This window comes from Prionailurus viverrinus, chromosome D2 (assembly GCF_022837055.1).
Source record: "Prionailurus viverrinus isolate Anna chromosome D2, UM_Priviv_1.0, whole genome shotgun sequence".
NCBI lineage: Eukaryota > Metazoa > Chordata > Mammalia > Carnivora > Felidae > Prionailurus > Prionailurus viverrinus.
Genome location: NC_062571.1, coordinates 15,473,654 through 15,487,547, shown reverse-complemented (window position 1 = coordinate 15,487,547; position 13,894 = coordinate 15,473,654). Strand labels below are relative to the sequence as shown.

The following is a 13,894-nucleotide window of genomic DNA, read 5'->3' as shown; positions in this document are numbered from 1 at the left end:
GTCCGACTTCAGCCAGGTCACGATCTTGCGGTCCGGGAGTTCGAGCCCCGCATCAGGCTCTGGGCTGATGGCTCGGAGCCTGGAGCCAGTTTCCGATTCTGTGTCTCCCTCTCTCTCTGCCCCTCCCCCGTTCATGCTCTGTCTCTCTCTGTCCCAAAAATAAATAAACGTTGAAAAAAAAAAATTAAAAAAAAAAAAAAAAGAATTATCTATGAAGTGCCTCCTACATGTAAGAAATTTCACTGTGGATGACAAATATTTTTGAGTTGTGTCTAATGAAAAACATAAGGGAAATAATCCTCGGGGCTGGTAGGGGTGTGCCTGCTCTGAGCGGGGAGGTAAGAACCGAGCTGGAGCCTAGGAGCTGCTGGAGGCCGGGCCAGGGCTGGAGGGGGAGGCACAGATGTGACCCCGGCCCCGGCTTGCTTCATTTCCTTAGGCCGGAGTGGAGACTGATGGACTCTCATGGGCACACGTGGTTAATAAAGGAGAATACAGTAAGACGGGGAAACACTATAGACTCAGTAAGGGTTTTAGAAAGTCCTATGTAGGGTTGAATATCGTTGATTCTTTTTGTCATTCCACCGGTGGCTTCTTTCCCTTATTTGACCATGTTTATTGTTTTCCTGAGTTTTAACGTTCTCCCTACTCAAGGTAGCAGATTTGTAAAAAATATGAAACAGAAATGAAGAAGGGGCACCTGGTTGGCTCGGTCAGTTAAGCATCTCTTTAGTTCAGTTCAGGTCATGATCTCATGGTTGGTTAGTTCGAGCCCCGCATTGGGCTCGGGGCTTACAGCACAGTGCCTGCTTGGGATTCTTTCTCTCCCTGTCTCTGCCCTTCCCCTGCTTTCACGGTCGCGCTCTCTCGCTCTCTCTCAAAAAATAAGTAAAAATAAACCTAAAAAGGGGCGCCTGGGTGGCTCAGTCGGTTGAGCGTCCGACTTCAGTTCAGGTCATGATCTCACAGCTTGTCGGTTCGAGCCCCGCGTCGGGCTCTGTGCTGACAGCTCAGAGCCCGGAGCCTGCTGCAGAATCTATGGCTCCCTCTCTTACTCTTTGTCCCTCCCCTGCTCATGCTCGGTCTCTCTCAAAAATAAAAAATAAATAAACGTTAAAAAAAAAAATTAAAAAAAAATCCTAAAAAAATAAAGAAGAAAATAGGAATAACTCCTAATCTTCTCACTGGGTTAACCACTGTTAGTGTATTTCGTTTCTTCCTTCTTTCTACTTGATTTGTTCCATCATTCCATAATGGGGGAAAACACTTCGTATCGTTTTGTACGATTGGGTTTTTCCCCTTATTATGACTGAGTGACATGGGAATGGCCTTCCAACAGGATCACCTTCACAACTGTGATCATTTAATGATTGCGCAGTATTTCATAGTGTGGATTTTCACCTTTGACTTCAGCATTATCCCCTCAAGTGTCAGATGTTAACCCTTTGTACACCAGCCTTCTCTCCAGCCCTGGTTGTTTCCCTGGGGGAGGATCTGAGGGTGGAGATCCTGGGTTGGGGGGTTGTGAACTTCTGAGGCTCTCTGTGTGCTGCTGGGGTGTTCCCGTGACACTTGTGGCCCTTTGTGCATGTGCGCGCACACACACACGCACACGCACACGCACACACACACACACACACACGAACACACACCCCAGCATGTGGGTGTGTTGGTCTCCTTGCTCCTTCGCCAACACCTGGCACTCTGCTGGTCTTCAGTTTTCCATCCTTCTTTCCAACACTTCTTTGCTTGGATTCATGTTGTTAAGTTGCTAATGAGGTCAAATGTTTGTTAGTTTATTGTGTACTTTTTAAATCTAATTGTTTTTGTTTATTCCTCTAACCATTCTTTTCCTTTTGCCTTAAAAATATCTTTCATAAGGCAGATGACCTTTTTATATTTATCGATTGTGTTTTTCTCAGTTTTTCACTTTGGTGATCTGTCTTTCTTTCATTCTTTTCATATTGAGAAAGTCTGTCCGTTTTCCAAGTTAGTTTGGAATTTGTTTCTTCTGTAGTACCTTTTTTTTTTTTAAACATTTATGTTTTTTATCCGTCTGGATTTACTTTGAGTGTAAAATACAATGAGACTCTCAATTGCTTTTCTTCCAAATGCTTAGCCGGTTTACCAAAGCCATTTGTTAAATAACCCAGTTGTCATTCATTTATTATGCCTTGTTAATTATATTAAGAAATGTGTGTGTGTGTGTGTGTGTGTGTATAATGTTTTACAGTCATCTGTTCTTTTGCCTGTTTGAGCCTTACATCAGTAGCACACTGTTTTAGTTGCCTTAGTTGCCACGCTGTCTTATCGTTTAAAAAGTTGTCTTATCCATTCTTGTCTGTCCATTTTTCTGAATCCTAGTAGTGTTGATGGTAATGGTGGCGGTGGTGGAGGAAGTGGTTAACAGTTACCGAGCACAAACTCTGCAGCAGCCGCTAACTCATTTACTCCCCAGAATAATACTCTGTTCCTGTTTTACAGACGAGGAAACTAAGACAGGACAGAAATTTAAATTCCCCCAAGGCACACAGCTTATTAGTGGTAGAGCTAGCATGAATGGTGGAAATAAGACTATTGTCCATTGCAAAAAGTCTCATATGGGGGTACCTGGGTGGCTCCGTCGGTTGAGCGGCCAACTTCGGCTCAGGTCACAGTCTCGCGGTCCAGGAGTTCGAGCCCCGCGTCAGGCTCTGTGCTGACAGCTCCGAGCCTGGAGCCTGTTTTGGATTCTTTGTTTCCTGCTGTCTCTGCCCCTCCCCCACCGCACTCTGTCTCTTTCTCTCTCTCAAAAATAAATATTAAAAAAAAATTTTTTTAAAGTCTCATATGGAGTGATTAGAACTATATAAAATGAGTCATTTGGATAGAAAAGGATATCTTAAGTTTTCAGACAACGTTTACTCCCCAGAGCTGAAAACCTGGTATCTCTGGCTTTCCATATCTTAGTTTAAAAAAAAAAAAAACTTTGTTTTTTGGTAAGGTTATTTAGAGGTTTTTTCTATTTTCCGATGCTTCTGTAGTTAGGATTTTTTTGCCAGTTTTTTATTGATCACAGCTAACAGGCTAATGCTGGCCTTTTCCATAATGGTCTCTTTGACAGCCACACTGAATGCTTTATTAGAATTTGTTGCAATGTAGGATTTAGCATTGTATTGGCTCCCAATATATCTCCTACTCACACAAAAAGGTAATAGATTCTAAGGTTTTAAATAACAAACAACATCTACTCAAAGCCTGGTTTTCTAGGCTGCACCATGTTCTTTGTAATTGAGATCCATGAAAGGTCTGAGAAGCTAGAACCAGAACACCCAAGGAAAATCATAGTCGAACCCGTTTTGATCAAAGTGAGGCTTTTGGTGTAGATTTGTTTTCAAAAGCAGGATCTGCTTTTGATTCTGAAATGAGATTCTGCTTCAGATCTTTGCAACTTCCTTTGAAGGTCAGAGGAGTCCTGTCTGGGGAAAGGTTATTTTGTTACCACTTGACCTGGAATTGCCACTTAGTGTTTCAGGCCAGTAGGCTTTAGAGAGAATTTAGAAGAATCCATTTCTAGTCAGGATCCGTTCCTGAAAGGTTGACAGGAGCCCAAGCCTTGCTTTTGAATTTCCTTCATTGTTAGCAAATGTGACATTTTTTCTTTGTTCCTCCTCACTTTCTATTTCTGTACCTCATGATCCTACATATGCACTGCAAGATCACCAGAGAAATAAAAAGCTGTCTGGCGCCAACATAAAAATTAATTTTAAAATCGTCAGTGAAAACATGGCTGCAGTGAATCGAAATCAGAAAAGGAGCCGGAGGTTCAGTGTGAGGTCGGCTCTGCGGTTTACCTTGTAGGATTTGTCATGGCAGCCCTTCCTGGTAATCTCTGTGGGGCCGCATCCCTGTCAGGGGTCCCCAGGGGAGATGTGAAACCAGCCCCCTTCGTTGGCAGGGCAGAGGGAGACCCAAAAAGAGGCAGGCGCTCATCCGAGGCCGGTAGGTGGGCAGTTGTAATCGGCAGAGGGAACTTCTGTGCAAGGCCTGCCCTGGACCGGCAACATGAGAGGGTCCCTGCTCCCACCTGCCAGACCTTAAGAGTTTAGAGAGCGAGAGAGAGACGCCTTAACTGGGTTCAGGCAGGTATATTGTGCAGGTGTTGTGGACACCACGTCAGTGTCTCAGGGCTGCGTCCTTGGAGCGGCCTCTGGGAGCCAGAAAGGCAAGTGGAGGGCTCATCCCAAGGACGGGATGGGGTGAGGAGCCTCCCACCACTTGGGTCCAGCTCACGGGCCAACTGGTGGTCGCGTCTTCTCTGTGACCTTCCCCGGCAGCCTCCCTGATCCCCCCGGGCAGGGTCTGACGCTCCGTTACCTGTCACTGCCGGTCTTGGTGAGCCTCTGTGACGTAGGTGCCGCGTGGGCACCTCGGGCTGCCTTGGGCTTCTCTGCCTCCGCGCAGTTCCTTCCTGCCACCCGCTCCCAAGAGGCACGGCAGAGTGCTCCCTGAGCGGGCCTGGGGCAGAAGTTGCGTAGACTGTTGCCTGTCTGCCTTTCGCCCATCCGCCTTGCCCCGTTTGCGGCAGTCGCCACTGGCCGGGTCGTCTGGCACGCGTCAGTCCGAGGCCCTGCCTCCTTCGGAAGGAAGCTCACCCGTGGTGGGTTGCGCCTTGCTTGACGCTTAGACTGAGAAAATCTGAGTGTGAGCGTTCTCTTTTTTTTCTATTGATTCTAATTTTTGTCAATTGTATTGGGATGTAATGTTCCTCGTAGAGAAAATGACCAGGATAAGAATAATGCAGGACCACCTATACACCTGTTATCCAGAATCCCCTGTCGTTAACATTTGCCCTGTGTGCGCTCACCCTCTCTCCCCACGTGTGCGCCCATGTGTGGTCGTACAAACACATAAACTTGTGGGGGGAACCATTTGAGAGTATGTTGCAGTCATCGGGGGGGGGGGGGGGGCTTCGCTTCTAAATGTTCAGTACAGTTTTCCTGAGAATAAGGACATAGTCTTGCATAATCAGTATAGTTCTCAACCTAAGTAAATTTTACACCAAGAAAATACTAATAGTCTACATTCCTCTGCCGTTTCGTCAGTTGCCTTAGGGCTGTCCTTTGTAACCTTTTTCCGTCTGGGCCAGGGTCCAGTATTACATTTAGTTGTCATATCTCCATGAGCTCCTTTCATCTGGAACGTCTTCTCAGGTCATCCTTCGTCATGTATGACATTGGCATTTTCAGAGAAAAGGTCCTGCTTTCACAGGACATTCCTCTTTGGAGCTTTTCTGGTGTTTCTTTGTGGCAGCTTCTGTCGGAAGACTGCATGACTGGTGCCGTGCCTTTCTCGGGCGTCTGCTCTCGAGGCGCGCCATGTTTGATGATGTCGGTTTTGGTTACCCGAGCAAAGAATCGTCCAAACTCCCAATGTGTATTTACTCTTTTTTCCTTTGAAATTAATTCGCGTCGAGTGGGGAGACATGTTAAGGCCGTGCACATCCTCCTCATCAAAATTTCTCCCTGTTAATTCTGATTTCTTTTAACTTTATTGGATTATCTGAAAATAATAATTTTCACTCTAGACTTTGGGAAGCAATTTAACTGCTGCCTTTTGAAATATTTTCTGTACCAAGGTGAGCAGTAATTAAGCATTGTTCATTCGAAAGCTGAATTGCAAAAGCCATAATGGTTGATTTTTCCTCATCACCTCTGCCCTTCTTTACTTCTGTCCAGTCTCATGAGTTACAAAAGAAGTCATCACTGTTCCACTGTAGCCAAATCATTCACCTTTCTCTCTCCTAGGTAATTTCTAATAAAAGGATGTCAGACCGCAAAGATACTAAACCTGATGGGGCACCCGGGTGGCTCAGGCGGTTGAGCGTCTGACTTTTGATTTCAGCTCAGGTCATGATCTCCTAGCTCAAGAGTAGAAGCCCCTGTGCTAACAGTGCAGAACCTGCTTGGGATTCTCTCTCTCCCTTTCTCTGCCTCACCCCTGCTCATGCTCTCTTTCTCTTAAGATAAATAAATAAATCTTAAAAAAAAAAAAAAAAAGATCCTAAGCTTGAATCAAATTTAAATATTGACTGAGGATTTTACTAAGCAAGAGGAGTTTTTAAAAACGTAGTTAGTAGAGGGGCGCCTGGGTGGCGCAGTCGGTTAAGCGTCCGACTTCAGCCAGGTCACGATCTCGCGGTCCGTGAGTTCGAGCCCCGCGTCAGGCTCTGGGCTGATGGCTCGGAGCCTGGAGCCTGTTTCCGATTCTGCGTCTCCCTCTCTCTCTGCCCCTCCCCTGTTCATGCTCTGTCTCTCTCTGTCCCAAAAATAAATTAAAAAAAAAAAAAAAAAAAAAAAGAATTTCATTCATAAAAAACGTAGTTGGTAGAAACACAGCTGATAAGGAAGTGGCAGGAGTTAGCACGTGGGGGGACCTGGTCCTCTCTCGCTGAGTGCGAGGGAGAGAGGTGGAGGGCGGAGGGCCCTTCCCCTGCAGGTCACATCTTAACCGCCTGCCAAAGCAGGCCACTCTGTATCCTGGATAAAAGGCTGTTGGTGGCGTTACTTGTTCTGAGACCCTGAGTGTGTTGTTCTTTTGGAGTAATTGAGAGTAATGATTACTCCCAAAACGGGTCTGTGGCTCTGCCTCTGTAGCCCCTAGAAAGTACAGTGCCCTTGGTTCTCATTGGAGGCAAAAGTATTTTCCTTACAGTTAGATGGATTCCTTCCGTTCTTTCCTTCCGTTTCCTTTGGTTCCTTTCTTCGATTTCTTTCCTTATTCACACTGAGAAGATGTGCGGGTGGTATTGCACGTGGGGTATGGAGGGGAGCTTTGGCATCACGTGGTCTTGGGGTTGACACCCGGCTCTCACTTGGGAGCTCAGTGACTTTGTCTCACTGTTCCTCATCCTAAAACAGGGCTGCAGAGACCTGCTACACGAAGTTTCTAGGACTGAACGCGGAGTTCCCTGTAAAGTGTGTTAGTCCCGGGCCGCTAGGAGGGGCAGACGTAGGGATAGTTCTGATTGTTTCTGGTGAGAAGGCGAGCGGGGTGATGGGAGGCAGAACCTGGGGAAGGGCCTCACCTCGGCAGTCTGATTTGTGCGTGCCAGGGCCCCGGGGCCGGAGCCAGCTGGAAATCTGTCACGGACACCCGCCAGCTCAGATGCCCAGGCTGGTCCCGAGGTGCTGGGATCACGGGGCGTAGCGGGTTCCCGGTCCACTGGGCTGGCTGTCAGCCGGCAGATGCTGTTTCAGGCCCAGGATGGTGGAAGATCCTGAGGGCGCCGGTCTGGTGCTCTGCAGACAGGCGCTCGAGTGGGTGAGCCCCAGAGAGGCCAGTTAGGACACCCCGGAGGAGCCTGGAGCCCTGGGCCCTGGGGTGGGAACGTCTGGCACCAGGGCAGGGACAGCTCCCACCCAGGGCACGCCCCAGTAGAGAAGGGCTGGGCTGCAGGGCGCGTCAGGCAGTCTAGACATCTTGTCCTGGCCGCCAGCCTGTGATTTCCTCCCTGGGGACACGCGGTCGAGTGCCACGAGACTGCTAAGGGATTTTGAAACTTTAGGCGCGGAATAAGCCCACATAAAAGTCTAGTCGGAGCCCTTCACTTTTAGCTGATAACTTGAGCTGTGGGCTGGCTTGTCTGTGGCCACTGTTCCCACCGTTTGCCTCTCTGGCTTCCCGGGACCGTGGCTGTTTGGGGGGCTCAGGGTCGTCATTCTGCCCCTGACGACTGCCACGCGCTCCCCAGTTCCCTCCCGCGACTTTGATACTCGTGGTCCCAGACAGGCCAGCTCAGAGGCCAGGCTGGGGGTCTGACAGTAGAGAAAATAGTAAGTTCATACCCCCAGAAATACTTAATGAAGTAAATCATTCACAGTAAGACAAATCCACTTTTTTTCAATATAGTACTCTGGTTAAATGAAATTGCCTATTTTATTTAGGTTTACGTTTTCATTTGTGTTCTTAAAAGTGCTTTTAAAGATTAAACAAGAAACTGAAAAAAGTCACACAATTTTTAGGTCTCTGGCGTAGCTGGTACACAGATATCTTGTTGCTCCAAACTGATTTAATCTTTCCAGAAAGCAAACTAGCTGAGTGTAAGCCAAGTTATAAAATTTTTCATGGCTTCCCTTACCACTGGCTGGTCAATATTACGACTCTGTCCCAAGGAAGTATCGTTTCTCTCAGAACACCCCAAGAACTGAAATATGCCTTGCACAAACCAGTGTTTCTACCTCTTTGTGACAGTGAAAGTATACAGTCATCTGAAACGTAGGCCCAAGATAGGGGTGGTGAGTGTGGGGACAGGGGTGGTAAGTGGCCCAGGGAAGGGGGGTGGGGAGCCGGGACGGGGGGGGGGGGGGAGGGGTGGTGAGTTAGGGGGGAGGGGAGTGGTGGGTGGTGCAGGGGCTGCCGGGTAGCGTCCACAGTCCTGCCGCCTCTTACGTCCTGTGTGGAGAGAAGGTGTGGGAAGAAAGAAGACGCCAGGTGCGAAGCCGCCGGCAGTTCTTCATGAGCTCCTTACCGCACACCTTCAGAGGTGATGCTCCAGGGGCCCATGACCACTTTCGCAGCCGCGCTGGGGAGGGCTGGGGAGGCTCCTGGTAGTTTTCAGACCCGGGCCCTGGTGCCGGCAGGGTTTTATGTGTGCTCACTGGTTTGTTCTTGTTTCCCTCTAAAGTTGCTTGAGCTTATATAAAAAAACAATCGTGAATATGATAGTGCTTCCTTTATCACAGGCTTGACTAAATGTTCACGTTATTTAGAAAAGACGGTGTTTACGGGCGTCTGAGTTTCTAATATATCTCAATTGAGCATGAATAACTTAACATTTTTTCGTCAAAAATCCCAGACTTCTTTTCGAGATTCTTACAGTTTCTGGGTGATAAAAGTCCCTAATTCTAGACAGAATAAGGATTTCCTGTAAACTGAGGTTTGAAAACGAACATTTCCGGTTGGTACAACATAGCGTATGCATGTGTGTCCAGATATCTTTGTGCGGAAGCTTAAATAATGCTGTCAAGCTCCCGTTGGTGAACGTTGTAGGGAATCTGAGGAAAGGTGGTTGGAGAGCTTCGTGCTTTATGTTTATACCTACTCATATATTCACGTACGTGCCCACGTGTATATGTACGTGCTGCCTGCATATGTACATGTACATGGACACACACATCTTATTGTTTCTCTTTCTCTGAATTGACTGCTTTCAAACTCTCATTTTGATGGGCCAGATAGCACCCTGTTTGGCTTCTAGATGCCTGTGGAAGGATGACCTCTGCAATTATTCCTGGTCTCTGGAGGCAGCAGAATGCCCCAAATACTCCTTGGTAAGAGTCAGGCCATTGGGACGGCTTGCCCTTGTGGGGTGTCTGTTTTCATGCTAATGAGAAGGTAGCTGCCAGCTTTTAAAATGTCTCCCAAATCGGGCACTCGTTTTTGAAGGAGAAATTTGGAAATTAGCGATTGATTCCACAGACGCCCTCACCCCGTCGCTGGAGGGCAACACTAGCTGCCTCAGCTCAACTTTGCATCACTCAATTAATTCCATGGGAAAGAAAAAGATGCATGGGGCCTCGTCCCTGCCTCTAAGAGCGGGAAACAGGTGTGCGCGCGCAAACACACATGCACACACGCACACACACACAAGTGGGTGCAATTGAGAGGTAAAAATGAAATGCCTTAAAAACACAGGAGTTTAAGGATACAGACCCTCTCTTGGATGTACCCCTTCCTGGTCTTCCTGCTAATAAACTGAGTGGGAAAATATGTATGTGATATTAAGTCAGAAAAGAATAAAAGTACCACTTACATAAAAGTTTGAAAACCACTTCCCTAATGCTTGCCTTCAATAACTGCCTAGGATTAGACTCCAAATCTCATGTCGTCTATTCCAGAAGATGCCTAACTTGTCTTCCAGGTTCCACACAGTTATCGGCCTTTTGGGCACAACCTGTGGTCCTCCCTGGCTGGAATCTCTCATCTGTTGGATAGATTCTACCGTCCTCTGTGTACCATGCAGGCTTCGGGATCTTCCCCGAGTCCCGTCTCTCGTGGGGACCACTACCCCCCCCCCCCCCCCCCCCACCGACCACACTGTACTCTGGCTTCAGGGTTGGCAGTTGAGCTAAACCTAGTTTAACTCAGCCCCGCATTCTGAGAATGTATTGACGTCATTATTTAAGAAGTCTAAGAACTATAGTGAAAAGTACTTTGTAGATCAGCTTTGCATAGAGGAAAATAATCATTTATACCAAGATACATAAAACGTATTTGTCACTCAGCATTCACTGAAGTGTTAATCTGTGTTGTGTTGTGTCCCCGCTATGGAAGGACTGTTCATAGCTTTCTCTGGGAAGGCTTTCCAGAGAGGACATGTTTATGAGTGATCATTATCAGTGATCATTAGTGTTGCTGTGTAACACGTTACCCCAGAATTTTGGGGTTTAACACCACGGACATCACCTCACACTGGATTTCTGGGTCAGGAATCCAGGAATGGCTCAGCTGGGAGGTCCGGGCTCCCGTCTGTCATGAGATTGCAGTCATCTGCCGCTTGACTGGGGAGGATTCGCCTCCCAGCTCACTCTCAGGGTTGCAGCGAGACCTCGGTTCCTTCCCACGTGGACTTGGCCATCAGCTGCCTGAGTGTGCTCACAAGACGGCAGCGAGCCATCCCAGAGAGAGAGAGATTGAGACCACGGTAGAAGCAGTGCGTTCTGCCTTGTCTCAGGGATGGTCGCGGGGACGAACGCTGGAACCCTGTGGCTGGGGACTGGACATGGGAGTCCCAGGAGCTGGGAGGCAGTAGGGCCCGTGGAGGCTGGCCGCCACACCTGTTCCGAGAGGGGCTTTCAAGGAAGGAACGCAGTGAAGTCGTTAGGAAGGGAATCTGAGGTTTAAAGGGCACAGCCCTGCTCACTTTTTTCTTTTAACCAAGACTCCTTTCCTTTTAACTTTCCCTTCTTTCCACCACCCCTTCCTTATAGTGCAGATTATGATACACACCGGCCTGTGCCTGCAGCGGTTTCCTCCTCCCAGTAGATGGGGAATCTCACACAGCTCAAAACCGAAAAAAAGAGGCCAGTATTATTAATAAGGGCTCCCAGACTTGCTGTCTCGTTTCGTTTAAACCTGAGGCATGTGGGTGCTGCTTCTTTCCTGGGTGGATATAAATACAGAGCTTGGTTATTATTGGAACCATTCTAGAAGAGAGAAAATTGCCAGGAACCTGGGTGGCTTAGGGAACTGAATTTTCTGGTTGCTGCGGTTTCCAAGGGAGCTCTTCCAGATCCGTTTGCCAGTTAAGTGTCCCGTGGAGATGATCTTCTGCCTTCCGGAGCTTGACTGACTCGCCCTGGGATGGCTTAGCTGGTGAGTGGCTGGGGAGCGGGACCCCTGGGCCCTTTGCCTCAGGTGACCCTGGCGTCTTTGTTGTCTTCAGGCAGGTCCCGGCAGCGGCCCGGGGCAGAGAGTGTGTGTCATTGATGAGATTGGGAAAATGGAGCTCTTCAGTCAGCCTTTCATCCAGGCTGTCCGTCAGACGCTGTCCACGCCGGGGACCGTAGTCCTGGGCACAATCCCGGTGCCTAAAGGGAAGCCGCTGGCCCTCGTGGAAGAGATAAGAAACAGGAACGACGTCCAGGTGTTCAGTGTGAGTACAACCGGTCCCTGCGTCTGTGACAGTGGAGCGGGTGACCTCAGCGGGGTGGCTCTGAGGTGTGCCTTTGCTCTGAAAGACCATCTCTCCCCGCCCCCCGCTCCCCCCCCCCCCCCCTTAGGCTAGATCCAGGTGAGTCTGATTTTCTAGGAACTTACAGAACTTAAGTCATACGTGTCACGGATGAAAGGACACATGTCCCTGTGGTCTCCGTCTGCCACAGAGCAGCGCTGTCCACCAGGAGTTTCCGCGATGACGGAAGTGCGCTCTCTGCGCTGGCCAGTGCGCTGGCCATCAGCCGCCTGTCACTGTTTATGTTTCAATCAAATGAAAGATTCGTTTCTTCAGTCCCTTTGGCCACACGGACAGCACGCCTGCAGAGTCTGCCCCGACAGGCTCCCGGGGGCTACTGGGGGGCTGTCGGGGTTCTGCGGTGCGGCACGTGGGAGGGAGGACCGGTGCTGTCACACTGTCCCGTGGCGATGTCGGAGCCGACGTACGGGCCTCTGACAGCCCTTTGTCTGTGTCCTTAGATGCTGTCTTGCGCCATGCCACCTTTGTGTCGGCGAGAGCCGCGTCTCCGCCGGGCTCTGCCCGTACCTGCTCTCCCCACCCCCATCCCCCGTTTCAACCCAGGCCCCGCGAGGGCCCCGGAACAAGGAGGCTGGCAGGGCCGCCCCACCAGCCAGAGCGGGAGGCGAGCTCCGGCTTCCAGGTACCACGAGCGCCGGATGTCGCTGGCTGCCGTGCCTCCCCCGTGGCCCGCCGGTCCTAGCGGGCCGTCCGCGTGCCGTCACCACAGTCTCCAGGGGTACTGTGGGGGCAGGAGACACACGTCAGGGTCAGAGCAGCCAGACTTGGAAAACTTGGTGCAGTCCTTGCTCCTTTCCTTCATTTAGTAAGTATCGACCGGGTTCCACCGTGAGCGAGGTTGCGATGCTGAACGAGACCACGTCCCCGCCCCCCGGAGTGGACTTGCTGAGGCGGGGGCCGGACCGCAGCAGCGCGGGCACACAGCTTGGCCACGGGGATGTTGCTAAGTGTGGAGAAGATAGGCAGGGCGGCGCGGTCGTTGGACTGGAGGTGGCTGGGGAGACGGGTCCAGCCAGGGAGCCTCTTGGAGGAGCTCACGGGTGAGCGGACGGCCCCGCGAGGCCACGTGCTCCGCGACATCTGTGAAGTTGGGGCCCTCGTCTTCAGTTTCGTGCGGTTCTTTCTCTCTGTCTCTTACTTTACGTGGCCTCCAAGTGAGTTCGTGGTTGTGTTTCTAAAGTTCTTGTGGAAATAGAGGCAGTGAACAGTGAGAGATGATGAAAGACGAGTGGTTCTCAGGCCAGGCGGCTTCCAGGCGGGAAAGTGGGGAGTGGCTGGTCCAGAGACTGGCCGTCTGCAGACCAGCGGGGTCTACGAGCTGTGAGTGGGATCAGGGGAGTTGGCCCTGATGTCCAGAGGAGAACATCGTATCTTAAGATAATACCACATCTTCTCCTCTAAAACTGGAAATTATTCTCTGGGCAAGGTAATCATTGCTCCTAATGTATAAATAAAATGATTAGCTTTTGGTTAATTATGCGAGAGAGAGGGGCTTACGTACCCCGTTATTCTTCTCTTTCTTGTGTTCCTTTGGGGCTCGTGTGATCTTTGTGTTCCCGTTTTATATGAAGAATCTCATTTTCCTTCCGTATGTGCAAACTTAGGGCTTGGATTAGATATTTCTGGCATCCTTTCTGTTTCTGACACGCAGTAGAGTTCTCTGAATCCGTGTTTGAGAGCAGCCTCTGTGTCCAGCACTTAGTCCGACAGCACACGTGAAGCATGTCCCCTTCCCTCAAGAAAGATAGATGATGTGACAGTCAAGATCTGGAAGCAGAGAAGGGAGAGAATTCTGTGAGCAGAAGGAGGGGGGGGGGGGAAGAGGTGTCCTGAAGGAAGTGGTTCTTGTGGGGTTTTGAGGGAGGAAGTGGAGAAAAGAAGGACAAGAAGGAAGAACATTCCGGGTAAGGCAGTAGGTTGTGTAAGGTAGGGAGGGCAGCCTCTCCTTGCGAACAGCTGCGCGTGTCAGGACCGTGGAGACGGGACTGAACTCATGGGGAAAGTACGCCCCTTGACGTTACTCCTATCATAGGGACTTGTTCTTTTCTTTTCTTTTTTAAGTTTATTCATTTATTTTGAGAGAGAGAGGGAGAGAGAACACATGAGCGGGGGCAGGGCAGAGAGAGAGGGAGGGAGAGAGAATCCCACGCAGGCTCCACA

General features: G+C 49.6%; 1 protein-coding gene across 2 annotated transcripts in view; it reads left to right on the top strand.

The window, feature by feature from the left end:
* The window catches only part of NTPCR (nucleoside-triphosphatase, cancer-related), a 30,815-nt gene that overhangs the window by 10,053 nt on the left and 6,868 nt on the right, over positions 1-13,894 (top strand). Inside the window, exon 4 of one of the 2 annotated variants that reach the window (XM_047825708.1) lies at positions 11,426-11,635. The exons of the other annotated variant lie outside the window; for it this stretch is intronic. Coding sequence (XP_047681664.1) covers positions 11,426-11,635 — 210 coding nt within the window. The remainder of the gene's footprint in view (positions 1-11,425; positions 11,636-13,894) is intronic. 2 annotated transcript variants of the gene reach the window in all.